This window comes from Symphalangus syndactylus, chromosome 11 (genome assembly GCF_028878055.3).
Source record: "Symphalangus syndactylus isolate Jambi chromosome 11, NHGRI_mSymSyn1-v2.1_pri, whole genome shotgun sequence".
NCBI classification, from domain to species: domain Eukaryota; kingdom Metazoa; phylum Chordata; class Mammalia; order Primates; family Hylobatidae; genus Symphalangus; species Symphalangus syndactylus.
In genome coordinates, this window is record NC_072433.2 from 65,960,212 (window position 1) to 65,986,177 (window position 25,966).

General features: G+C 38.0%; 1 protein-coding gene across 2 annotated transcripts in view; it reads left to right on the forward strand.

The window, feature by feature from the left end:
- The window catches only part of SCAMP1 (secretory carrier membrane protein 1), a 123,062-nt gene that overhangs the window by 71,836 nt on the left and 25,260 nt on the right, over positions 1–25,966 (forward strand). For both annotated transcript variants that reach the window (XM_055299192.2, XM_055299193.2), the window contains one exon: positions 1,244–1,403. In XM_055299192.2, the coding sequence (XP_055155167.1) occupies positions 1,244–1,403 (160 nt within the window). The remainder of the gene's footprint in view (positions 1–1,243; positions 1,404–25,966) is intronic.

Genomic DNA, 25,966 nt, shown 5'->3' on the forward strand with positions numbered 1-25,966 from the left:
GGGACTAGAGTAATGAGTGAGAGTGTCTATTTTGTGATAGAATTGAATGGGATTTTAAAGTGGGAAAAGCTCCTGCATTTCTATGGCTGAAAAATTGAAGCTTACAGAGGTTAAGTGATTGGCTTAATATTAGATGACTACAACCTAAGTGACTTCATCTGGAGCTCTTTTTTTTTTTTTTTTTTAACTCTAGAGCTTGTTTACTTATCTGGTGGGTTAGGTAAGAGCAAATTTAGACATCCCAGAATGTGTGTGTATATCCTGTTTCGTTAATTATTATTTGATTTGTAAAGAAATCTTAAAGTTTGAGATTTAAAAAACTAGCCAATAGATTTTCCCACTTGTCAATTTTAATTCAAGTGATTCGTTGGCATATTTTTATTGATTTGATAATTTACGTTAAACATCATTTTAGCTTATATAAGAATGTACTTACTATAATAAATTCAGCCTGTGAATAAATTTTTAAAAATCCTTTAAAACAGTTACTAATTACAATGGGTCAAAGTAGTTCTTTAGGATCATGGTATAGTTAGATGTTACTCAGATTTTTTGTTTTTGGTCTGTCAGGGAAAGCAGTTATTAACAGCATGTGATGAATTTGTCAACATCTATTTGTGTTAACCAAAAGAAAAGCCTGCCACAGTAGCTGAAATGCATCATGTTGTGTGGGGGTGTCAGGAGGGGACTTAATAAATTTAATCCTCTACCAAAACACAAGTTTTTTTCAGGATTTTACAAAAGGACAGCTCTATGAAGGTGAATGAATAATCCTTATACAGTCACTAGAAATTGCTACTGTATTAGTATTTTTAGTCCACTTTTTAGTCTGCAGCCCCATTCTGTAAAGATATAGTTTTTCCTCCTAAGTCCTGGGTCTTTTCCTGGCAGGCACTGCTTTTCTTCTTGGGCTTCAGATCAAGAGACGTCACATGTTTCCTTTTCGGGAAGAAGCCCTTAAGGCAGTGTGCCTCTGGTTTAGCTACATCATTGCCTGTGAGGAGGAGAGGGCCAACAGAATTTTTGCCAAACAGTACATGTATTAAGACTCGCTTTCCTTTGTATACTCTGTTTTCAAATCAAATATGTAAGATACAACAGTGTTTTGAAAAATATAAATGGAAACATGGAGTAGAACACATTTGCTCTTAGGAAGTATTTTTTTATTTACAATTTTTTGTTGGATGAATTCATAAATTGAATGTAAACCTTTCTTTTTCTATTTTGTTTTCTGATTCCACAGTCCATGCAGTAACACTGTTTCTAAATATCTTCGGATGCTTGGCTTGGTTTTGTGTTGATTCTGCAAGAGCGGTTGATTTTGGATTGAGTATCCTGTGGTTCTTGCTTTTTACTCCTTGTTCATTTGTCTGTTGGTACAGACCACTTTATGGAGCTTTCAGGTAAAATGTGTGTACTTTAAAATACACTCTTTAAAACCTGTGAAGTAAATAATTCGTAGTACACGTTAAAGGGAAAATTGACGCATTTTGATTAAAAAATTCTTGTATTGTTGTATAACATACCTTCGGGAAAGTTCAATATAGCATGCCTGTGTATTCATTGGATTTTGTAAGTCATAAAATTCCATTTTTTTCTCCCATTTGATAAAAGACCAAACATGAAAATTGATGGAAAAATAACAGTCTTAGAAGTTAATATTTGTAAAATATTCTCTTCCATATGTTATACTTTAAGGAAAATTTTGCTCTTTGCCCACCCCACCTCCCAAATCAAAATCCCAATTGGTGCTTACAGTTTTAATTTTTAAATTAACCTAGGTAAGGTAAATATACATGCAATACTTAAAATGAACCATTTGCACCTCGCAACTTGGATTATTTTCTTTATAAATCCATTTTAGGTTTTTTCAAAGGCAGCACCATTTTAAAAACCATTTATGCTACTAGGTTAAGTATAATGCTTTACATAGTATATTTTAATCAGTGGTTACAGTTAACATTTCCTAAGTGCATGTTCTATGGGATATTAATAGGTGCTGGGGGGGAAAAAAGAGCTCATAAGCTTAGTAAATTTGGGAACAGCTGGATAATAAGGTTAAGCAGGTTTCTTCATTTCAGGATTTCTTACACTCTTTAAGTACATAGTATGATTTGTGCTTTATGACTTGACCATGCAACCATTATTTTTCTCTGGAGTACTTTGTTGAACTATTGCTTTAAAAAGTATTGGGAAGTACTGATTGAAATGATAGTCCTATATGGGTTCATATATTTAATAGTTTTTTAACTGATTTTTATTTGAGTAAACTCATTTGTGAATAACAAACCATTTCAACTCTCGTGAATAAGGGGTAACATTACTAGGATATATGCGTGTGTTATTTAAAGGATATATTAGGAAAATTAGAGGGCCATGTTTAAGTGTTCAATATGTTTTGCCATTGCAACCTAAAATCTCTTTAGTTAACCAGAATGTGTAACACACACACACACACACACAGAGTTAGAAACCCAGATCTGTAAACAGATGAGGGAAAAACAGAAGATAACAGGAGATGGGAGAACATTAGAATTTGGAGAGAAAATGTATCAGACAATGAAGAAGTAAATTATTACTTAGAAATGGCATAAAGAGAAGAAATGATGAGAGGAGGAGTGAAGGGAAGAAATGATGGGAGAAGGGAAAGGAGAAAAGAACCTTTGGATATGTTGAAATATGGGAGATTGGTTGCCAAGGAATGGGGAGAACTTCTCCTGTAGAGATGGGTTGGAGAGGAATGAAAGGAACATATTTATTTCTTGCATGATCTGAGTTATTGCTGTTATTTTCTTCATTATCTAAGCGTGGCTCACAAGGCTGTTTCTGTTTTTTTTTTTTTTTTTGACATCTAACCTCTGCCTAATGACCTCCATCACATTACCAGTATGTTACCGATCTGTGATGATGCTGGCTGGTAGGAGTGAGGATATCTTTATGAAACTTTTCAAAAAAGTGACCTGAGACTAGGGAATTTGGATTTTAAACCTTCTGTGACCTATGTAGCCAAAATAAATGACTAAAAGCCAGCTTTCTGCCTTTTATTTCCTGAAGTCACTTGGTATCTTTTTTTTTCCCCCCCATTTTGGCAGTTGAAATACAAATGTTCGGTGGAACATTTTTACTTCTGGCATTATTGATCCCTTGGCTGAGTTCTTAGCTGCATCTCAGTCTTTTAGAGTGTATACAAATATATTAATAATCTGGTTTTCACTGTGCAGAGTAGAAATGAGAGGAATACTGTTTTTTGTGGTTTTTTTTTTTGAGATGGAGTTTTGCTCTTGTTGCCCAGGCTGGAGTGCAATGGCTTGGTCTCGGTTCACTGCAACCTCCGCCTCCTGGGTTCAAGCAGTTCTCCTGCCTCAGCCTCCCAGGTAGCTGGGATTACAGTCATGCACCACCATGCCTGGCTAGTTTTGTATTTTTAGTAGAGACAGGGTTTAACCATTTTGGTCAGGCTGGTCTCGAACTCCTGACCTCAGGTGATCCGCCCACCTCAGCCTCTGCCCACCTCGGCCCCCCAAAGTGCTGGGATTACAGACGTGAGCCACTGCGCCCAGCCTTGAGAGGAATAGTTTTTATGGGGAAAGTTGAACTAAAGTATTTATAATCATTAATATACCCTCCTATTATGTATCTTTGGCATTTCCTTATATTGATATATTTACAGGACTTTGTTCTCCATAAGGTAATCTCATTGTAAAAATCTGAAGGAAAATTATATAGCGAAGTTTCAAATGTACGTGTTTTTAAAAGTTAAGTTTATTAGGTATCAGGATTAAACATGAAGTTGTCATTTTGTTATTTATGTAGTTTACAAAGATTGTAACTTGGGGCTGGGCATGGTGGCTCATGCCTGTAATCCCAGCACTTTGGGAGGCAGAGGCTGGCGGATCACTTGAGGTCAGGCGTTCGAGAACAGCCTGGCCAACATGGCGAAACCCCATCTCTACTAAAAATACAAAAAATTAGCTGAGTATGGTGGCATGTTTCTGTAATCCCAGCTCGAGGCAGGAGAATCGCTTGAACCCGGGAGGCAGAGGTTGCAGTGAGCCGAGATCGTGCCACTGCACTCCAGCCTGGGAGACAGAGTGAGATCCTGTCTCAAAAAAAAGAAAAAAAAAAAAACAACAAAAAAAAAACCCCAACTTGGTCCTGAATTTTGTACTTCCACAAATCACTAGGCATTATGCAAATACATCAAAATATTAGGTAATTATTAACAAGGCAGCATTATTGTTGAATGTTGTTGAGTAACTATTAGAAACAGACTGAGAAAGAGTATTTGCATAATGCTTAGTGATCCTGGCTTCCCTACTTAAAAAGCTGTGTGGTTCTGAGCACGTGCAGTAAAACTCAGAGCCTCAGTTTGTTAGGTTTAAATGAGGGATATTTGTAGAGTTGAAAGGAGGATTAGAGATAATGTATGCAAGTTTTGCATTATAGATGGTGAATAAATGGTAGCTGTAATTAATTTTAACTTTTTTTGGACCCTCTTAGATTTTATCATTTACATTTTATGATCTATAAGTGAACTGTGATTTGTTATAGATTATATTTTACAGAGCCATTATTTGTAGCTTTGAAGACAATTTTCAAAATAGTACTTTCTCCCACTTTTTAATTATGATATATTTAATGCATACCAAAGAATACCTGAAACACAAGTTAAAAGGCATAGTAATGAGTCATCTATGAACTGTGAGCCCACTGGTCAATTTAAGAAATGGAACATTATCAATACCGCTGAAGCACTGGTATGTTTCCATTTCCCTGCTCCATAGGTAACCATTAGGTTGAATTTTGATAATTTTTGCTCATTCTCTAGCTATAATTTTAGTTTTATCATATATATTTGTACTCCCAAACCTTTTTTTAGCTTGTAGAGAATATTTTTAAAAGTATTTTAATATTTATAAAAGTGATACATCTTTGTATACAGGTTATTTTATATACAGTTTTAAGTAACTGTACAAATATTTTTTTTTGGTAAAATAATGACCCGTTTTAATCCTTTTCTACCAACAGTTCCTGCCGCTGACTTATGTGGGCATTTACCTTTATATTTTAAATAATGATCATATACTGCCATTCCTTGATTTTGTTTAAGTAGCTTTATTAGGATATATTGTACATACTATAAGATTCACCCAGTCTTATGGGAAAATTCAATGATTTATTTTATTTTACTTTAAGTTTTGGGATACATGTGCAGAACGTGCAGGTCTGTTACATAGGTGTACATGTGCTATGGTTGTTTGCTACACCTATCAACCCATCATCCAGGTTTTAAGCCCTGCATACATTAGGTATTTGTCCTAATGCTCTCCCTCCCGTTGCCCCCCACCCCCTGACAGGCCCTGGTTTGTGATGTTCCCCTCCCTGTGTCCATGTCTTATCATTGTTCAACTCCCACTTAGAGTGAGAACATGAGGTGTTTGGTTTTCTGTTCCTGTGTTAGTCTGCTGAGAATGATGGCTTCCAGATTCCTCCATGTCCCTGCAAAGGACGTGAACTCATTTCTTTTTTATGGCTGCATAGTATTCCATGGTGTATATGTGCCACATTTTCTTTATCCAGTCTATCAGTGATGGGCATTTGGGTTGGTTCCAAGTCTTTGCTGTTGTGAATAGTGCTGCAATAAACATATGTTTGCATGTGTCTTTATGGCAGAATGATTTATATTCCTTTGGGTACATACCCAGTAATGGGATTGCTGGTCAAATGGTGTTTCTGGTTCTAGATCCTTGAGGAATTGCCACACTGTCTTCCACAATGGTTGAACTAGTTTACATTCCCACCAACAGTGTAAAAGCATTCCTATTTCTCCATGGCCTTGCCAGCATCTGTTGTTTCCTGACTTTTTAATAATCACCATTTTAACTGGCATGAGATTGTATCTCATTGTGGTTTTAATTTGCATTTGTCTAATGACCAGTGAGGATGAGCTTTTTTTCATGTTGGCTGCATAAATGTCTTTTGAAAAGTGTCTGTTCATATCCTTTGCCCAATTCAACGATTTTTAAGTAAATTAATAGAGTTGTGCAATCATTACCACAATCAGTTTTAGAACTTTTCCATCCTTCCCAAAATTTCCCTGGATTCATTTGCACACAATTCTCATTCCTTTCCCCTAGCTCCAGGAAACCACTGATTTGTTGCCTGTGTCTAAAAATTTCTCTTTTCTGAGCATTTCATGTAAATGGAATCATAGAACATCTAGTCTTTTGCTGTTTTCTTTTACTTAGAATAATGTTTTTGAGGTTTATTCGGGCTGCAAGATGGGTTAGTAATTCGTTTCTCTTTAATTGTTAAATAATAATCCATTGTATTGTTATATAACATTTTATTTATGCATTCACCAGTTAATGGATATTTGGCTCTTTTCAACTTTTGGCTTTTTGGATAATACCATGAATATGCATGTGTCTTAGTTCATATTTGTTGCTCTAAAGGAACACCTGAGGCTGGGTAATTTATAAAGAAAAGAGGTTTATTTGGCTCATGGTTTTGCAGAGTGTACAAGAACCATGGTGCCAGCATTTGCTTCTAGTGAGGACCTCAGATTGCTTCTCCTTATGGTGGAAAGCAAATGGGAGCAGATGTGAGTAGAGATCATGTGGAGAGAATGAAGAAGCCAGTTGGGGGAGAGGTGCCATGAATAGCCAGCTCTTTTGGAAACTAATAGAGAACTTATTCCTTATCGTGAGTACTGCACCAGGCCATTCATGAGGGATCTACCCTCATAACACAAACACCTCCTGCTAGGCCCCACCTCCAACATTGGGGATCAGATTTCAGTGTGAGGTTTGGGGGATCAAATATCCAAACTGTAACAGCATGTATAAGTCATGTCTATGGCCATATATTCATTTCTCTTGACTATATATATATATATATATATATATATATATATATATACAAATTTTATTATTATACTTTAAATTTTAGGGTACATGTGCACAACGTGCAGGTTTGTTACATATTTTTAAGAGTTACCATAACAATATTCCTAGGAGTGGCCTTACTGGGATGAAACTTTTTTTTTAAAACGTGTCTAAATTTTTAAGAAACTGCCAAACTGTTTTCTAAAGTGGCTGTGCCATTTCACATTCCCATCAGCAACGTCTGAGGGTTCTAGTTTCTCTGCATCCTCACTAACACTCATGTTTTGTCTTTTGATTATTGCCATTTTAGTGGGTATGTAGTAGTATCTTGTGGCTTTAATTTGCATTTCCCTAGTTACTGATGAAGTTTGAGCACCTTTTTATTTGCTTATTAGACATGTGCGTCTTTTTTGGTGAAATGTTTGTTCAAGTTTATTGTCTATTTTAAAAATTTGGTTGTTGACTTCTTACTATTGTTTATTTTTTAAATATATTTTGTTGTAAGAGTTCTGTATTGGAGATATATGTTGTTTTGTTTTGTTGTTTAACAGTTTGCAGATATTTTATCCCAGTGTGTGGCTTCTTAGTGGTGCCTTAAGAAGCACAAAAACATTCAATTTTAAGAGTCTGATTTAACAATTTTTTTGGTCTTGTCCGGTTAGTATCATGTCTAAGATCCTTTTGCATAGCCCATGGCCATAAAGATTTTCTCTTATATTTTCTTCTAGAAGTTTGTGGTTTATCTCTTGTGTTTAGGTGTATAATACATTTTGAGTTAATTTTTGTTTATTATGTATGAGGGTTATTGGTCTTTATTTGTGTAAGGGTCTGAATGCATCTTTTTGCTGTGGATATCCAAATATTCCTCCACTGTTTGTTAGAATGACTATTTTGTAAATTATCTTTTTGTACTTCTGTTGAAAAATCACTTGTCCATATATGGAGAGGTCTATTTTTGGACTTTTCCCATTGAATTGTTTGGACACTTTTCTTGCAAATCCATTGACCAGTGATGTAAGATTTATTTTTGGACTCAATTCTGATCTATTGAACTATGTGCCTATCTTTATACCAATATGCCTTTCTTGACTAATGTTAATGTTGCTTTATAGTTAGTCAGTCTTTCGACTTTCTTCTTTTTCAGAATTGTTTTGGCTATTCAGAGTCCTTTGCATTTCATTTCATTTCAGAGTCCTCAGCCTGTTTCTACAAAAAATAAAAAATAAAAATAAAAACCCGTCTGTGATTTTGATAGGGATTGAGTTAACACTGTAAGCCAGTTTGGGGAGAATTAATACCCTAACAGCATTGATTTTGTGAATATGGATTTCTCTCCATTTATTTAGATTTTTGTAATTTCTCTCAGCCATGTTCTTCAGTTTTAATTGCACAAATCTTATACTTCTGTTGTTAAATTTGTTACTAAGTATTTTATCCTTTTTATGTTATTTTAGGTGGAATTAATTTCCTCTTTGGATTGTTTGTTGCTAGTAGTTAGAAATAAAGTTGTCTTTCATATATTGATGTTGTATCATTCTACCTTGCTAACCTCCTTCACTAATTCTAGTAGTTTGTGTGTGTGCATGTGCTGGTGCACATGCATGCTCAGATTCCTTGGGATTCCATATATATTATGATACTGTCTTCTGCAAATAAAAATGTTTGCTTATTCCTTCCAAAAGTAGTTATCTTTAATCAATCCGCCTTCCTTTTTTCCTCCTTTTGCTTTATTAAACTGGCTACAGCTTCTAGGATAGTGAGAATAGAAGTAGAAAGTAAAATCCATGCCTTGTTCCCAATTTTAAGAGAAAGCATTCACCATTAAGGATGATATTGACTGTAGACTTTTTTTTGTAGATGCCCTTTGTTGGTCTGAGGAACCTCTCGTGTTTCTAGTTTGTTGAGTTTTTTTTTATTTTTTTAAATCATGAATGGTGTTGCATTTTTCCAGATGCTTTTCTGTTGCCATGATCTATGGAGATAATCATGTGATCTTTGTCCACTTACTCTGTTAATATGGTGAGTTACATTGATTGACTTTTGTAAACCAACCCTGCATTTCTGGCATATTTTCCACTTGGTCATTTTGAGTTCCTTCTGGGAGTTGCAGTGAGGATGCTGATTTTTATGATTTGCCCTACCTTGGTTGAAATACGTTGCCGAGAGAGTTGTGGGGAATGAGAGCAGTTCTATGCAAGAATGCCACAGACTCATGCTGTTCTTACCAGAGTTCAGTAGTTTCCATGAGTAGATGTTTCTCAGTTTATTTTGTTGTGTGCCTTTGGACAGAATACTGAAATGGTTATTTTTGAGTTTGATCCATATTTATTGTATTTTGAGAAGCGGATTTGTTGACTTCCTCATTCTGTCATGCTGGAAGTGAATTTCCATTTTTTGATTTTTAAGTTTTAGTTGTTTTCTACTCATTTGCTGCTATGGAGAATAAAGCTTCAGCTTTTCTCAAGCTTATGTTGCCCCTTTTCCCCAACACACATGCATCCTTTCTCCCCACAGTCCTTCTGTTACATGTAACAATGATTTTAGGTTAGACTAGTATTTGGAGTTCTTTATTTATTACTATGTAAATGGTGTTTACAGCTGCACTTTCTAGTATATTGTGATTATATTTTGTTTTTTGTACAGCTGTATTGCTACAGTAAATGCCTTATTTTGATCTGTTGCTTCATTTTACACACATACACACTCCTTCCTTTCCTTCTGATTCTTTCCATATTTTCTGGCAAAATTGAAAAACTATGGTTCATCCTTTCTGTTTATATAACCAGAAAAAGAGATTTTTTTCCCCAAAGCGAAGTCTCAAACTCTTCATGAGGAAAGGTAATATTCTTTATATAACTACAAGAAGAACCTAGTGCTTATCAGATTCTCTTACATTTATATATAAATATATACTGTTTTAGAGTCTATAAATCATGTTCAGTACTTTGTATTATTTGATCTTTACTGTCTTTTGGGCAAATTATTAGGAACTGAGGTTTTAACCCAGATCTTCAGACTACAATACTTTATTATATTTACATTATCATTTAGTTTGCAGTGAATCCAGGTGCATCAGTGATTTCCACACAATAAGTTAACTTACTTTGGAATATTTACTAACAATGTTTATTTCTTGACTAGCTCTTTAACCACTGTAGTTAGTATTTGTTACAAAGTTCTCTGCCCACTGAGTGTTGAGAATGTGGATAAGATAAACAGCTCGTTAACTTTGTATGCAGCTTATTTCCTAATAGCTTTTCTGAGTATGATCTAAGGACTCTTGGGGCCTTCCTTTCGGAGAGCTTACGTTCCTCCCTTTTCTAACGGTATACCTGTGTGAAGCAGATTTCTTCATTTTCAACCAAAACAACTTATTGTATAACAGATTGAGTGCAGATACAGATATAAGAAACCATGTAGATACAACGTTGCTAGGAATTTTACTACTCTAAAATTAACACTCTTGCATGCACTTGAAAGAATATATAGCCTGCTATTGTTGGGTAAAATGTTCTAAAATGCTTCAAAATATTCAAAATGCTTTTGTACTTTTTTTTTAACATTTTGTAAAATGTTCAAAATGCTTTTGCAGACGCAACTATAGGTTGCTAACCAAAAAAGCTACTTTATATATGAAGTTGACAGTCTATATATTAAGTTCACAGTCTCTTTTAATTAATGTGCTTATGCCATTTATATTTAATATAATTAATTACTTATCTGCTTGGATTAAAATCTGTCATTTTACCATCCATTTTCTGTTTATTGCAACTATTCTTTGTTTTCCTTTCTTTTTGCCTTTTTTTTTTTGTATCAATTGAGTATCTGTTAATGACTCTGTCTTCTCCCCTATTTCTTCATTATTTATATCTCTTAAAAATGTTTTTTAGTGATGCCCTAGTTTTTACAATATATGTCTCTAATTAATCATAGTCTGTATTCAAATAATATTATTCTGCTTCATATGTACTGTAAGGATCTCCTAGCAGAGTACTCTCAGTTCCCCCTTCCCAACCTTAATATAGTCTTAAAATGTATTTTATTTTTATATATGCTAGAAACACACAGTACATTACCTTGAAAAAATTTTTTTAATTTGAATGGGTACATAGTAGGTGTGTATATTTATAGGATATATGAGATATTTTGATACAGGCATGCATTGTGTAATAATTACACTATGGAAAAAGGGGTAGTCATCCCCTCAAGCATTTATCCTTTGTGTTACAAACAATTTAGTTATACTCTTTTAGTTATTTTAAAATCTACAATTATTTTGACAATAGTCACCCTGTTGTGCTATCAAATACTAAGTTACTCATTCTTTCTAATAATTTTTTTGTATTCATTAACCATCTCTACCCATCTGGTGCCCTGGCTTCTGCCTACTACCCTTCCTGGCCTCTGGTCACCATCCTTCTTCTATCTCCATGTGTCACTACTTTTGCTTTAGATTTTAATTTTAATTTGCTTTTAATTTTAAAAGAATTAAAAATAAGGAAAAATGAAATTTACATTGGCCTTTATTAATACCATTTCAGCACTTTTCATTTGTGTGTGTGGGTGTATATGTGGAGATCCATGTTTTTGTATCATATCATAATCTTTTTGCCAGAAAATTTTTCTTTAATATTTTTGGTAGAACAGGTCTGCTAATAATCAGTTCTCTGATTTTTGTCTGAAAAAGACTTTATTTTTTATTCAGCTTTGAAAGATATTATCAGTAAGTATAATATGGGTTCACAGGTGTTTTTATTGTTTTTACTTTCTTTTGTACTTTAAACACATCATTTTCATCCGTTCTGGCTTGCAAAGATTCTGGCTAGAAGTCCACTATAATTCTTATCCTTGTTCTTCTGTATTTAGTGTGTCTTGTTTTCTCTGGCTGTCTTTAATATTTTTTCTGTATTTCTTGTTTTGGGGTGTTTGAATATGATGTGTTAAAGTACGTGTGTGCAATGTGTGTTATGTATATGTGTGTGTTTCTGTTTATCCTTAGTGTTGTCTAATGTTCTTGGATCTCTGGCTTTGAGTCTTCATTAATTTTGGAAAATTCTCAGTCATTCACTGTCTCTTTACATATTTCTTTTGAAACTTCTTTATCATCTCTTTCTGTAATTTTTATTACATATGTGTCAGAATTTTTGATATTGCCCCACATCTCTTAGATGTTCTATTCTTTATTTCCATTCTTTTTTACTTTTGCATTTCAGTATATATAATTTCTATTTTCAGTTTCACTGATTCTCTCCCACCCTCAGTTTTGCTGAGTATAGTGGTGAGCTTCTCAAAGGTACTCTTCATCTCTCTTATGATATTTTTCATTTCTACCATATCCATTTGGTAATTTCCTATATCTTATATATATATGCTAAGATGCCCCATCTCCTCATGCATGTTGGCCACCTTTTTGACTAGAGTCTAAGAACCTATTAGTCAGTTATTTTAAATTTTTTGTCTGATAATGCCAACACCTGAGTTATATGTGAATATGGTTTTCTTGATTGCTTTGTCTCTACATACTTGACAGCGTGTCTTTTTTTTCTTGTTTCTTTTTATGCCTCATAATTTCTTGTTAAAAACTAGACATCTTTTGAAGACAGTAGAGACTGAGATAAATAGGTTTTTGCCTTAAGTGGGAGGTAAGATGGGATAGCAAAGCCCATCCTCCTCAGGGCACAGCTGAAGACCCACTGGACATGGCTTTTCTGTTGTGCTAGGCTTTTAGTGTATGAGTGGTGTGCTGCTGTGGGGGGGTGGCAGGTGTCAGGTAATTCAGTCAGAAATTGATCTGGCTTTGGGTTTTTGTTCGCCATGACTGCCCTCAGTACCTCAGAGACTTCAAAATACTTTGGTGTTACCTTATGTTTAGGGTGAGGCCTGCTTTTCCAGAAGCTTTTTCTTGGTGTTTGCTCCATTAGCTTCAGGTTTCTCCTTTGTGCCTGCCCCTCAGAGACGGCTTCTCTTCATACACTCTTCCCCCAGGAGTAGAGTGCTGTTACTTGGAGCATGGTGGGCACGTCGGGGAGTTAGGGGAGGAGGATATTCTTGTTCTGGTTCAGCCTCAGCCTTAGGCAGGCTCTGTCTCTGGAGTGGAGAGATCTGCCCTTCTCTGTGATCCTGCCCCACCACCATCTCTAAGGTCTCTGTAATAGATATATTCCTGTCCCACCTCCAGGGTTAGAGGATTTTTTTTCCTGTGCCCTTTCCCCAGCTGCAGTGGGTCTTTAGCTGTGCCCTGAGGAAGATGGGCTTTGCTATCCCATTTTGCCTCCCACTTAAAGCTTTTCTTTGGAAGAGATAAAGGGGAGTTTTGGTGGCTGCTGTTTGCCTCCCTCAGACCTGTACCCTGAATGAGGCCGGCCTCCCGTCTTTCTTCTGAGCACCTGGTGAGATCTGTGGGGAAGAGCCTGTGAGTGAGTGATGATACCCATGTAGCTTTGGCTCCTGGGGGTTCTGTATTCTCTCTCTAACCAACCTTTAATCTTACAGCAATGCATCACAAGCTTTAGCTGAGTTCTTTTTTGCTTGTCTGTTCCAGGTAAACAAGTGCTAGTCTTTTATCTCTCTTTGAGTAATGTTTGGGGTTGTTTGCCCTTTGATGGGTGTTAAGTGCAGCTGTGATTTTGCAGATGAATGTTTGTGGTTGTGAGAGTTAGGAACAGTGGTCTTTTCCACTTTTCTATGTCCCAAGCTGAAGCCTTCCCCTACTACATCTGAGAGATACAGGAAGGTTCCTTCTTAGACACAGATACATTTACTTGGTGGTTCTCCTCTTCCTCCTCCTCCTCATCCTCCTCCCTTCCTTCCTTCTTTCTTCCTTCCTTTTCCTCCTCCTCCTTCTTCAGAAGTTTTAAAAGCACTTTAGTTTTTCTTTTTACAATATACAAAGTTTTTTAAAATTTTTTTAACATTTTGTTTTTACATCGATGAGCTTTTCTTTTTTTTTGGAGACGGAGTCTCGCTCTGTCACCCGGGCTGGAGTGCAGTGGTGCGATCTCGGCTCACTGCAAGCTCTGCCTCCTGGGTTCACGCCATTCTCCTGCCTCAGCCTCTCCGAGTAGCTGGGACTACAGGCGCCCGCCACCACGCCTGGCTAATTTTTTGTATTTTTAGTAGAGACGGGGTTTCACCATGGTCTGGATCTCCTGACCTCGTGATCCGCCCGCCTCGGCCTCCCAAAGTGCTGGGATTACAAGCGTGAGCCACCGTGCCCGGCCGAGCTTTTCTTTTTAAAGGTAAACCTCGTTGTGAAGATAATCCTCTTGTGCTGTATGCCATCATTTGCACTTCAGAGTAAATCACTACTGTCAAATATCTCCTTCTGAAAAACTGAGATGCAGAAGGAGGTGTTAGCTTCCAGTTTGAAAATCCCTGTTACTGTTACAATATTTGAGGTTTATAGTAAATATAAAAATAACATAAGAGGAATGAGATTACCTTTTTAAAAATACCTTTTGATGAATCAGTTCTGGATTCTGGATTCTGTGTGTATTCTATTAGCTGGGTATTTTGTACACATCTGATTTTTAAAAGGAAATATGGATAAATGGTAGCATTATTCTAGAACAGCAACAGTAGGTATGTCAGAAACATTTATGTATGGTGTATCTAAGAGTAGTTTAGCGGTAGAACAGCAGGATGAAACATGTTTACTTATTTTATACATATGTAAATATATATAATGTTGACTTAAATCATGAGATCTATAAATATAGAAAAGGAGAGCTTTATTTCTTACAAAGGATTACAGCCTGCAGGCTTATTAACATGACCTACAATATAAAGTTTTTTTTTATTTTTTATTATACTTGAAGTTCTAGGGTACAAGTGTACAATGTGCAGGTTTGATACGTAGATATACATGTGCCATGTTAGTTTGCTGCACCCATCAACTCATCATTTACATTAGGTATTTCTCCTAATGCTATCCCTCCTCCAGCCCCCAACCCCTCATTGTGTGATGTTTCCCGCCCTGTGTCCAAGGGTTCTCATTGTTCAGTTCCCACCTATGAGTGAGAACATGCAGTGTTTGGTTTTCTGTCCTTGTGATAGTTTGCTCAGAATGATAGTTTCCAGCTTCATCCATGTCCCTGCAAAGGACATGAACTCATCCTTTTTTATGGCTGCATAGTATTCCATGGTGTATATGTGCCACATTTTCTTAATCTAGTCTATCATTGATGGACATTTGGGTTGGTTCCAAGTCTTTGCTGTTGTGAATAGTGCCGCAGTAAACATACGTGTGCATGTGCCTTTATAGTAACATGATTTATAATCCTTTGGGTATATACCCAGTAATGGGATGGCTGGGTCAAATGGTATTTCTAGTTCTAGATCCTTGAGGAATTGCCACACTATCTTCCACAATGGTTGAACTAATTTACACTCCCACCAACAGTATAAAAGCTTTCTTATTTCTCCACATCCTCTCCAGCATCTGTTGTTTCCTGACTTTTGAATGATTGCCATTCTAACTGGCGTGAGATGGTATCTCATTGTGGTTTTGATTTGCATTTCTCTGATGACCAGTGATGATGAGCATTTTTTCATGTGTCTTTTGGCTGCATAAATGTCTTCTTTTGAAAAGTGTCTGTTCATATCCTTTGCCCACTTTTTGATGGGGTTGTTTTTTTCTTGTAAATTTGTTTTGAGATTTTTGTAGATTCTGGATATTAGCCCTTTGTCAGATGGGTAAATTGCAGAAATTTTCTCCCATTCTGTAAGTTGCCTGGTGACTCTGATGGTAGTTTCTTTTGCTGTGCAGAAGCTCTTTAGTTTAATTAGATCCCATTTGTCTATTTTGGTTTTTGTTGCCATTGCTTTTGGTGTTTTAGGCATGAAGTCCTTGCCCACGCCTATGTCCTGAATGGTATTGCCTAGGTTTTCTTGTAGGATTTTAATGGTTTTAGGTCTAACATGTAAGTCTTTAATCCATCTTGAATTAATTTTTGTATAAGGTGTAAGGAAGGGATCTGGTTTCAGCTTTCTACATATGGCTAGCCAGTTTTCCCAGCACCATTTATTAAATAGGGAATCCTTTCCCCATTTCTTGTTTTTGTCAGGTTTGTCAGATATCAGATGGTTGTAGATGTGTGGTGTTATTTCTGAGGGCTCTGTTCTGTTCCATTGGTCTAAATATCTGTTTTGGTATCAGTACCATGCTGTTTTGGTTACTGTAGCCTTGTAGTATAGTTTGAACTCAAGTAGTGTGATGCCTCCACCTTTGTTCTTTTTGCTTAGGATTGTCTTGGCAATGCAGGCTCTCTTTTGGTTCCATATGAACTTTTTCCAATTCTGTGAAGTTTTTCCAATTCTGTGAAGTTTTTTCCAATTCTGTGAAGAAAGTCATTGGTAGCTTGATGGGGTTGGCATTGAATCTGTAAATTACCTTGGGCAGTATGGCCATTTTCACTATATTGATTCTTCTTATACATGGGCATGGAATATTCTTCCATTTGTTTGTGCCCTCTTTTATTTCGTTGAGCAGTGGTTTGTAGTTCTCCTTGAAGAGGTCCTTCACATCCCTTGTAAGTTAGATTCCTAGGTATTTTATTCTCTTTGTAGCAGTTGTGAATGGGAGTTCACTCACGATTTGGCTCTCTGTTATTGGTGTATAGGAATGCCTGTGATTTTTGCACATTGATTTTGTATCCTGAGACTTTGCCGAAGTTGCTTATCAGCTTAAGGAGATTTTGGGCTGAGATGATGGGGTTTTCTAAATATACAATCATGTCGTCTGCAAACAGGGACAATTTGACTTCCTCTTTTCCTAATTGAATACCCTTTATTTCGTTCTCTTGCCTGATTGCCCTGGCCAGAACTTCCAGCACTGTGTTGAATAGGAGTGGTGAGAGAGGGCATCCTTGTCTTATGCCAGTTTTCAAAGGGAATGCTTCCAGTTTTTGTCCATTCAGTATGATATTGGCTGTGAGTTTGTCATAAATAGCTTTTATTATTTTGAGATAAGCCCTATCAATACCTAGTTTATTGAGAGTTTTTAGCATGAAGCGTTGTTGAATTTTGTCAAAGGCCTTTTCTGCATCTATTGAGATAATCATGTGGTTTTTGTCTTTGGTTCTGTTTATATGATGGATTATGTTTATTGATTTGCGCGTGTTGAACCAGTGTTGCATCCCAGGGATAAAGCCGACTTGATTGTGGTGGATAAGCTTTTTGATGTGCTGCCAGATTCAGTTTGCCAGTATGTTATTGAGGATTTTTGCATCGATGTTCATCAGGGATATTGGTCTAAAATTCTCTTTTTTTGTTGTATCTCTGCCAGGCTTTGGTATCAGGATGATGCTGGCCTCATAAAATGAGTTAGGGAGGATTCCTTGTTTTTCTATTGGTTGGGATAGTTTTAGAAGGAATGGTACCAGCTCCTCTTTGTACCTCTGATAGAATTTGGCTGTGAATCCGTCTGGTCCTGGACTTTATTTGGTTGGTAGGCTCAATTATTGCCTCAATTTCAGAGCCTGTTATTGGTCTATTCAGAGATTCAGCTTCTTCCTGGTTTAGTCTTGGGAGGTTGTATGTGTCAAGGAATTTATCCATTTCTTCTGGATTTTCTAGTTTATTTGTGTAGAGGTGTTCATAGTATTCTCTGATGTTAGTTTGTATTTCTGTAGGATCGGTGGTGATACCCCTTTATCATTTTTTATTGCATCTATTTGATTCTTCTCTCTTTTCTTCTTTATCAGTCTTGCTAGCGGTCCATCAATTTTGTTGATCTTTTCAAAAAACCAGCTCCTAGATTCGTTGATTTTTTGAAGGGTTTTTTGTGTCTCTATCTCCTTCAGTTCTGCTCTGATCTTAGTTATTTCTTGCTTTCTGCTAGCTTTTGAATGTGTTTGCTCTTGCTTCTCTAGTTCTTTTAATTGTGATGATAGGGTGTCTATTTTAGATCTTTCCTGCTTTCTCTTGTGGGCATTTAGCGCTATAAATTTCCCTCTACACACTGCTTTAAATGTGTCCTAGGGATTCTGGTACGTTGTGTCTTTGTTGTCGTTGGTTTCAAAGAACATCTTTATTTCTGCCTTCATTTTGTTATGTACCCAGTAGTCATTCAGGAGCAGGTTGTTCAGTTTCCTTGTAGTTGTGCAGTTTTGAATGAGTTTCTTAGTCCTGAGTTCTAGTTTGATTGCATTGTGGTCTGAGAGACAGTTTGTTGCGATTTCTGTTCTTTTACATTTGCTGAGGAGTGCTTCACTTCCAACTATGTGGTCAGTTATAGAATATGTGCAATGTACTGCTGAGAAGAATGTATATTCTGTTGATTTGCGGTGGACAGTTCTGTAGGTTTCTATCATGTCCGCTTGGTGCAGAGCTGAGTTCAAGTCCTGGATATCCTTGTTAACTTTCTGTCTCGTTGATCTGTCTAATGTTGACAGTGGGGTGTTAAAGTCTCCCATTATTATTGTGTGGGAGTCTAAGTCTCTTTGTAGGTCTCTAAGGACTTGCTTTATGAATCTGGGTGCTCCTGTATTGGGTGCATATATATTTAGGATAGTTAGCTCTTCTTGTTGAATTGATCCCTTTACCATTATGTAATGGCCTTCTTTCTCTCCTTTGATCTTTGTTGATTTGAAGTCTATTTTATCAGAGACTAGGGTTGCAACCCCTGCTTCTTTTTCCTTTCCATTTGCTTGGTAGATCTTCCTCCATCCCTTTATTTTGAGCCTATCTATGTCTCTGCAGGTGAGATGGTCTCCTGAATACAGCACCCTGATAGGTCTTGACTCTTTATCCAATTTCCCAGTCTGTGTCTTTCAATTGGGGCGTTTAGCCCATTTACATTTAAGGTTAATATCGTTATGTGTGAATTTGATCCTGTCATTATGATGTTTGCTGGTTATTTTGCCCGTTAATTGATGCAGTTTCTTCCTAGCATCGATGGCCTTTACAGTTTGGCATGTTTTTGCAGTGGCTGGTACCGGTTGTTTTTTTCCATGTTTAGTGCTTCCTTCAGGAGCTCTTGTAAGGCAGGCCTGGTGGTGACAAAATCTCTCAGCATTTGCTTGTCTGTAGAGTATTTTGTTTCTCTTTCACTTATGAAGCTTAGTTTGGCTGGATATGAAATTCTGGGTTGAAAATTCTTTAAGAATGTTGAATATTGGCCCCCACTCTCTTTTGGCTTGTAGGGTTTTTGCCGAGAGATCCGCTGTTAGTCTGATGGGGTTCCCTTTGTGAATAACCTGACCTTTCTCTCTGGCTGCCCTTAACATTTTTTCCTTCATTTCAGCCTTGGTGAATCTGACAAGTGTCTTGGAGTTGCTCTTCTTGGGTAGTATCTATGTGGCGTTCTCTGTATTTCCTGAATTTGAATGTTGGCCTGCCTTGATAGGTTGGGGAAGTTATCCTGGATAATATCCTGCAGAGTGTTATACAGCTTGGTTCCATTCTCCCCATCACTTTCAGGAACACCAATCAGACATAGATTTGGTCTTTTCACATAGTCCCATGTTTCTTGGAGGCTTTGTTGATTTCTTTTTACTCTTTTTTCTCCAACACTTCATTTCATTCATTTGATCTTCAATCACTGATACCCTTTCTTCCACTTGATCGAATTGGCTACTGAAGCTTTTGCATGCATCGTGTAGTTCTCGTGCCATGGTTTTCAGCTCCGTCAGGTCCTTTTAAGGTCTTCTCTATGCTGTTTATTTTAGTTAGCCATTCGTCTAATCTTTTTTCAAGATTTTTAGCTTCTTTGCGATGGGTTTGAACATCCTCCTTTAGCTTGGAGAAGTTTGTTATTACCGATCGTCTGAAGCCTTCTTCTCTCAATTCATCAAAGTCATTCTCTGTTCAGCTTTGTTCCATTGCTGGTGAGGAGCTGCGTTCCTTTTCAGGAGAAGGGGTGCTCTGATTTTTATAATTTTTAGCTTTTCTGCTTTGGTTTCTCACTATGTTTGTGATTTTATCTACCTTTGGTCTTTGATGATGGTGATGTACAGATGGGATTTTGGTGTGGATATCCTTTCGTTTGTTAGTTTTCCTTCTAACAGTTAGGACTCTCAGCTGCAGGAGTCTGTTGGAGTTTGCTGGAGGTCCACTCCAGACTCTGTTTTCCTCAGTATCACCAGCGGAGGCTGCAGAACATCAAATACTGCAGAATGGCAAATGTTGCTGCCTGATCCTTCCTCTGGAAGCTTTGTCTCAGAGGTGCACCTGGCCATATGAGGTGTCTGTCGGCCCCTACTGGGAGGTGCCTCCCAGTTAGGCTACTCTGGGGTCAGGGACCCACTTGAGGAGGCAATCTGTCCGTCTTCAGATCTCAAACTCCGTGCTAGGACAACCACTACTCTCTTCAAAGCTGTCAGACACTGACATTGAAGTCTGCAGAAGTTTCTGCTGCCTTTTATTCAGCTATGCCCTGCCCCCAGAGGTGGAGTCTACAGAGGCAGGCAGGCTTCCTTGAGTTGTGGTGCGCTCCACCCAGTTCAAGCTTCCCGACGGCTTTCTTTACCTACTCAAGCCTCAGCAATGGTGGACGCCCCTCTCCCAGCATTGCTGCCACCTTGCAGTTTGATCTCAGACTGCTGTGCTAGCAGTGAGCAAGGCTCCATGGGCTTGGGACCCCCCGAGCCAGGCACAGGATATAATCTCCTGGTGTGCCATTTGCTAAGACCATTGGAAAAGCACAGTATTAGGGTGGAAGTGTCCCGATTTTCCAGGTACCATCTGTCATGGCTTCCCTTGGCTAGGAAAGGGAATTCCCCGACCCCTTGCACTTCCCAGGTGAGTTGACACCCTGCCCTGCTTCGGCTCACCCTCCTTGGGTGGCACCCACTGTCCAGCCAGTCCCAGTGAGATGAACCAGGTACATCAGTTGGAAATGCAGAAATCACCCGTCTTTTGTGTCAGTCATGCTGGGAGCTGCAGACCAGAGCTGTTCCTATTTGGCCATCTTGGAACAGATCGCTGTAAAGTTTTGATAGTTGATTTAGGGTTTCAAGTTATGTTAACACTTCAGTGAAGAGTTTAGGGCGGGAAATGATGTTTCAAAGTATATGATTAAAATAGGAAATTTCAAGTGTAAAAGTGATAGGACCATCAAGAGAATTAATATTAAACTTTTCAAGTGGTGTTAGTAAAAAGGTGGCTGGGTCGCGGCATGGTGGCTCATGCCTGTAATCCCAGCACTTTGGGAGGCCAAGGCAGGCAGATTACCTGATGTGAAGAGTTTGAATCCAGCCTGACCAACGTGGCAAAACCCCATCTCTACTAAAATTACAAAAAAACAAAACAAAACAAAAGTTAACCAGGCATGGTGGCACGTGCCTGTAATCCCAGCTGTTCGGGAGGCTGAGGCAAGAGAATTGCCTGAACCTAGGAGGTGGAGTGAGCCGAGATCAGTGAGCCAAGATTGAGCCACTGCACTTCAGCCTGGGCAACAGAGTGAGGCTCCGTCTCAAAAAAGGTGACTGGGTGTGGTAGCTCGTGTGTATAATCCCAGCATTTTGGGAGGCCAAGAGGAGAGGATTGCTTGAGCTCAGTGCTTGAGACCAGCCTGGGCAACATGGTGAAACCTCATCTCTACAAAAAGTACAAAAATTAGTCGGTTGTCATGGCATGTGCCTGTAGTCCCAGCTACTCAGGAGACTGAGGTGGAAGGATTGATTGAGCCCAAGAGGTTGAGGCTGCAGTGAGCTGTGATCATGCTGCTGCACTCTAGACTGGGTGACATATTAAGACCTTGTCTCAAAAAAAGAAAAAAGGAAAAAAGCATGATAAATAGTTTCATGATGTGGTATTCTAGATGTTTCAAAACTCAAACTTATACTGTTTAGTATTCTCTGTTCAGATAGGTGTCATGGAGGCTTATTTGCTGAAAAATGTTTGAGTTTTTTTTTTTTTTTTTGAGACAGAGTCTTGCTCTGTTGCCCAAGCTAGGGTGCCGTGGCTCGATCTCTGCTCACTGCAGCCTCAGCCTCCTGGGTTCAAGCAGTTCTCCTGTCTCAGCCTCCCGAGTAGCTGAGATTACAGGTGTCCACAACCATGCCTGGTTAATTTTTGTATTTTTAGTGGAGACAGAGTTTCACCATGTTGGCCAGGCTATTCTCGAACTCCTGAACTCAGGTGATCTGCCTCCCTCTGCCTCACAAAGTGCTGGGATTACGGGTGTGAGCCACTGCACCTAGCCGAGTTTTGTTTTATAAGAGCATAGCCTGTGTAATAGCTTGGAAACAGCCCATTTGTGACCTAGGATCTAATCAATGTTGATTTCCGTTTTCCTTTAATTTAGTTTTGTTGTTCGAAGGTAATTTGAAAATGGTTAGCTACTGGCTGATTTTGTCTGTTTAAGCTTTCTACATTGAGTATCAATTCAAATATGAGATTTTAGTTGTTATATTCTCCTATATATAAGAAACACTGCATTGAGCATTTGGGGTTAATTTACTTTAGCTAGTGGTGTTCTATTCCTTGATAATTAAATTTCTTGGAGATGATGGAATTGAAATATTATCTTAGAGGTAGTTTTATCACTTGGTTAAGAATTTTAGCTTAAGGCTGGGTGCCGTGACTCACACCTGTAATCCCAGCACTTTGGGAGGCCAAGGCGGCCGGATCATGAGGTCAGGAGTTCAAGACCATCTTGGCTAACACGGTGAATCCCTGTCTTTACTAAAAATACAAAAACAAAAATATTAGCTGGGCGTGGTGGTGGGTGCCTGTAGTCCCAGCTGTGTGGGAGGCTGAGGCAGGAGAATGGCATGAACCCCGGAGGCAGAGCTTGCAATGAGCTGAGACTGTACCACTGCACTCCAGCCTGGGCAACAGAGCTAGACTCTGTCTCAAAAAAAAAAAAAAAAAAGAATTTTAGCTTAATAGATGCACAGATGTCACAGCATTTCTGTTACCAGCTATGTATTTGGATTATTTGACCTCTCTAAATCTATTTGCTCATCCGTAAAATAGAGTCAATGTTAGTGTGCCTCATGTGGGTGTTGTGAGGATTGGATGGGCAATACATGTGTTTGACATAGTCCTTGGCAAATAATGTTCAACAAATGTTAGCTATTATTAAGTCAGTTAAGTAGAGAGGATTCAGAGTTTGCACCAAGGTTGTGGTCTAGGTTTGATATTGTTCAGGTTTAAAACTTTATGTAATGTGAGCTTTTTCATTGTCCCCTATGCTTTTTTTTTTTTTTTTTTTTCTTGAGACGGAGTTTCACTCTGTCGCCCAGGCTGGAGTGCAGTGGCGCAATCTCGGCTCACTGCAAGCTCCGCCTCCCGGGTTCACGCCATTCTCCTGCTTCAGCCTCTCCGAGTAGCTGGGACTACAGGCGCCCGCCACCACGCCCGGCTAATGTTTTTGTATTTTTTAGTAGAGACGAGGTTTCACCGTGGTCTCGATCTCCTGACCTCGTGATCCGCCCGCCTCAGCCTCCCAAAGTGCTGGGATTACAAGCGTGAGCCACCGCGCCCGGCCGTCCCCTATGCTTTTGACAGAACATAGGTGGGAAGAAGAGAGTTCAGAGTCTCTTTCATTCCAGTCCTGTGCTTTTTTAGCCGGACTAGTCTAGTGAGTGGTTTTTGCTTTTTTTTTTTTTTTTTTGATAGGATCTCATTCTGTCACCCAGACTGGAATACAGTAGCACAACCATTGTTCATTGCTGCTTTATTTTCTGGGCTCCAATGATCCTCCTGCCTCAGCCTCCCAAATAGGCAGGACTACAGGCATGTGCCACTACACCTAATTTTTCTTATTTTTAATAGAGATGAGGTGTTACTCTATTGCCCCATGCTGGTCTTGAACTCCTGAGCTCAAGCAATCCTCCCACCTTGCCTCCCAAAGTTCTAGGATTACAAGTGTCAACCACTGTGCCCAGCTCTTAATAGATTTTAAGAGACTCTATTATAAATGTAAAATTTTCAAATCTTCTTCCAAAAAAAATTTGCAAATTTTTTTTTGCACTGTTGTGGTGAGGGACAGTTCATGGTGCTGCCTTTCAAGCCTACTAATAGACTCCCTATTCTGGAGAAAGAATTCATTTCAGCATAAAGTTACTAAAGAGGGAATATGGGGCTGGTTTAAACAGTTTTGGAGCTCCCAAATAAGACAAGAAAAGCCCTGTACTTCTTAGGTTTCTGTGTTAGTCCATTTTCATATTGCTGTGAAGAAATGCTCAAGACTGGGTAATTTATAAAGAAAAAGATGTTTAATGGACTCACAGTTCCACATGGCTGGGGAGGCCTCACAATCATGGCAGAAGGCAAAGGAGGAGCAAAGGCATGTCTTACATGGTGGCAGGCAAGAGAGTGTGTGTAGGGGAACTGCCCTTTATAAAACTGTCCAATCTTGTGAGACTTACTCACTTTCATGAGAACAACACAGGAAAACCTGCCCCAATGATTCAGTTACCTGCCACCAGGTCCCTCCCATGACATGTGAGGATTGTGGGAGCTACAATTCAAGATGAGATTTGAGTGGGGACACAGCCAAACTCTATCAGTTTATTTTTATTCTAATGCCTGTACACCATCAATAATTTCTTGTATTACTTGATTCTAGCAGTCATGATTGTTAGCAGCCATGTTCCAGAAATTTTCAGTATCTTATCAACAGCCTAATGCCACTTCTGTGAGCAGGATATTACTTCTGTGAGCAAAACAGTTTATTTTGATACAGTATTACATGAGTGTAATAGAGATATCAACAAGTAGTGTTTATCAGTTGCTTTCTATGTGCCTGTGCATTCCCAGCTAAGCACTTTACCTGCATTATTTTATTTATATAAAAGCATGTTCCACTGTTACCCCCATTTTGCAAATGGAAAATCTCAGGCTTAATACTTTGCCCAAAGTTATACAGCTTTAAGTGGGAGAGTCTGGATTCAAACCCAAGTCTGTAAATTCATGTTCTCTTATCTGCTATGTTGAGTTGCCAGAGTTAAAGACATTTAGTGCTGTGCTTTAGTTGACTTATGTCCCCACATCTTAGCCCTTTGAAATAATGAAATACTTTGTCTTTTCCTGTCCGAGCAAATGGTAGTTGTAATTAATATCTCTGGTATTGATTTGGCACGTGAAATAAACTTGACAAGATCAAATAAGCTTATTTTCTGAGATTTATTATCATACTTTAGGGAAGAACTTTTCTATTAAAATTGTGCTGCATCTTGGCTGTAGAAGACATTAAACCAAAATCTACCTGCTTATTTGAAATTCAGTTTTCCAGTAGGCTTTGATCTGAAAGTGCCAGGATGGCAAGTAGTAGAGAGCTTTTATTTGTGTATTCTGATGAGAAAATACGTTACTTAGGTGGATTTATTATGAATAAATATCCATGATACCATAAATACTTTATTGTAAACTGAGGCAGATTACAACGTAAGTCACCATAGGTTAAATCAGTGTATAGTGTTTTTATTTTTAAATCTATATTTCTGTTCTTTGTTTGGTTTAAAATGACTATGTTCAAGCTGATTTAAACAGTCTGCTTTCTGGTCTCTTCCTGCACACAAGACCTACCACCTTTGGTTCTGAATGCCAATAGAAGTTCTTCCCCGATGTTGTATTTTTTTTTTCCTGGACCTTTTCTGATTCTGGCTAAGGTACAGCTCTCCTGGGGGTCTTCTGGCTATTCCAGAGCTCCTCAGCTTTTCCTTGCCCTTCCCTCAAGCATCTGAAAGGAACTTGATATTCACGTGATGATTGTATTGCTTCAGTTTGTTTTGAATTTGACTGATTTTGCATTTGCAGTAATTTAGACAGCTCAGGTAAAGGAAGATTTGTGCTCTCTTGGAGATGAGAATCTAGGTAGTTAAGTAAGTGCTGGGGTATGGAATTTATGTCTCAGAGAACTTTGAAGTGTTTTAAAATAATCATTTGTATTAATGGTCAGTGTACAATCAAATGAATTTTATTGTCTCCTTATTCAGAAATAGAAAAGTTGGTAAAACGAAATAAATACAATCTATTGAGAATGATGTTTAACCTGCTTAATATCTTTTATTTAGCTTTATTTAAAATAAAACTAGACAAAAGTAGACTTTGAGGTTTTCAGTTGATCAGTTTTGTACACTAACTGTGCATTTGTGTGTACTAACTGTACATACAGAAAGAGGAAGATG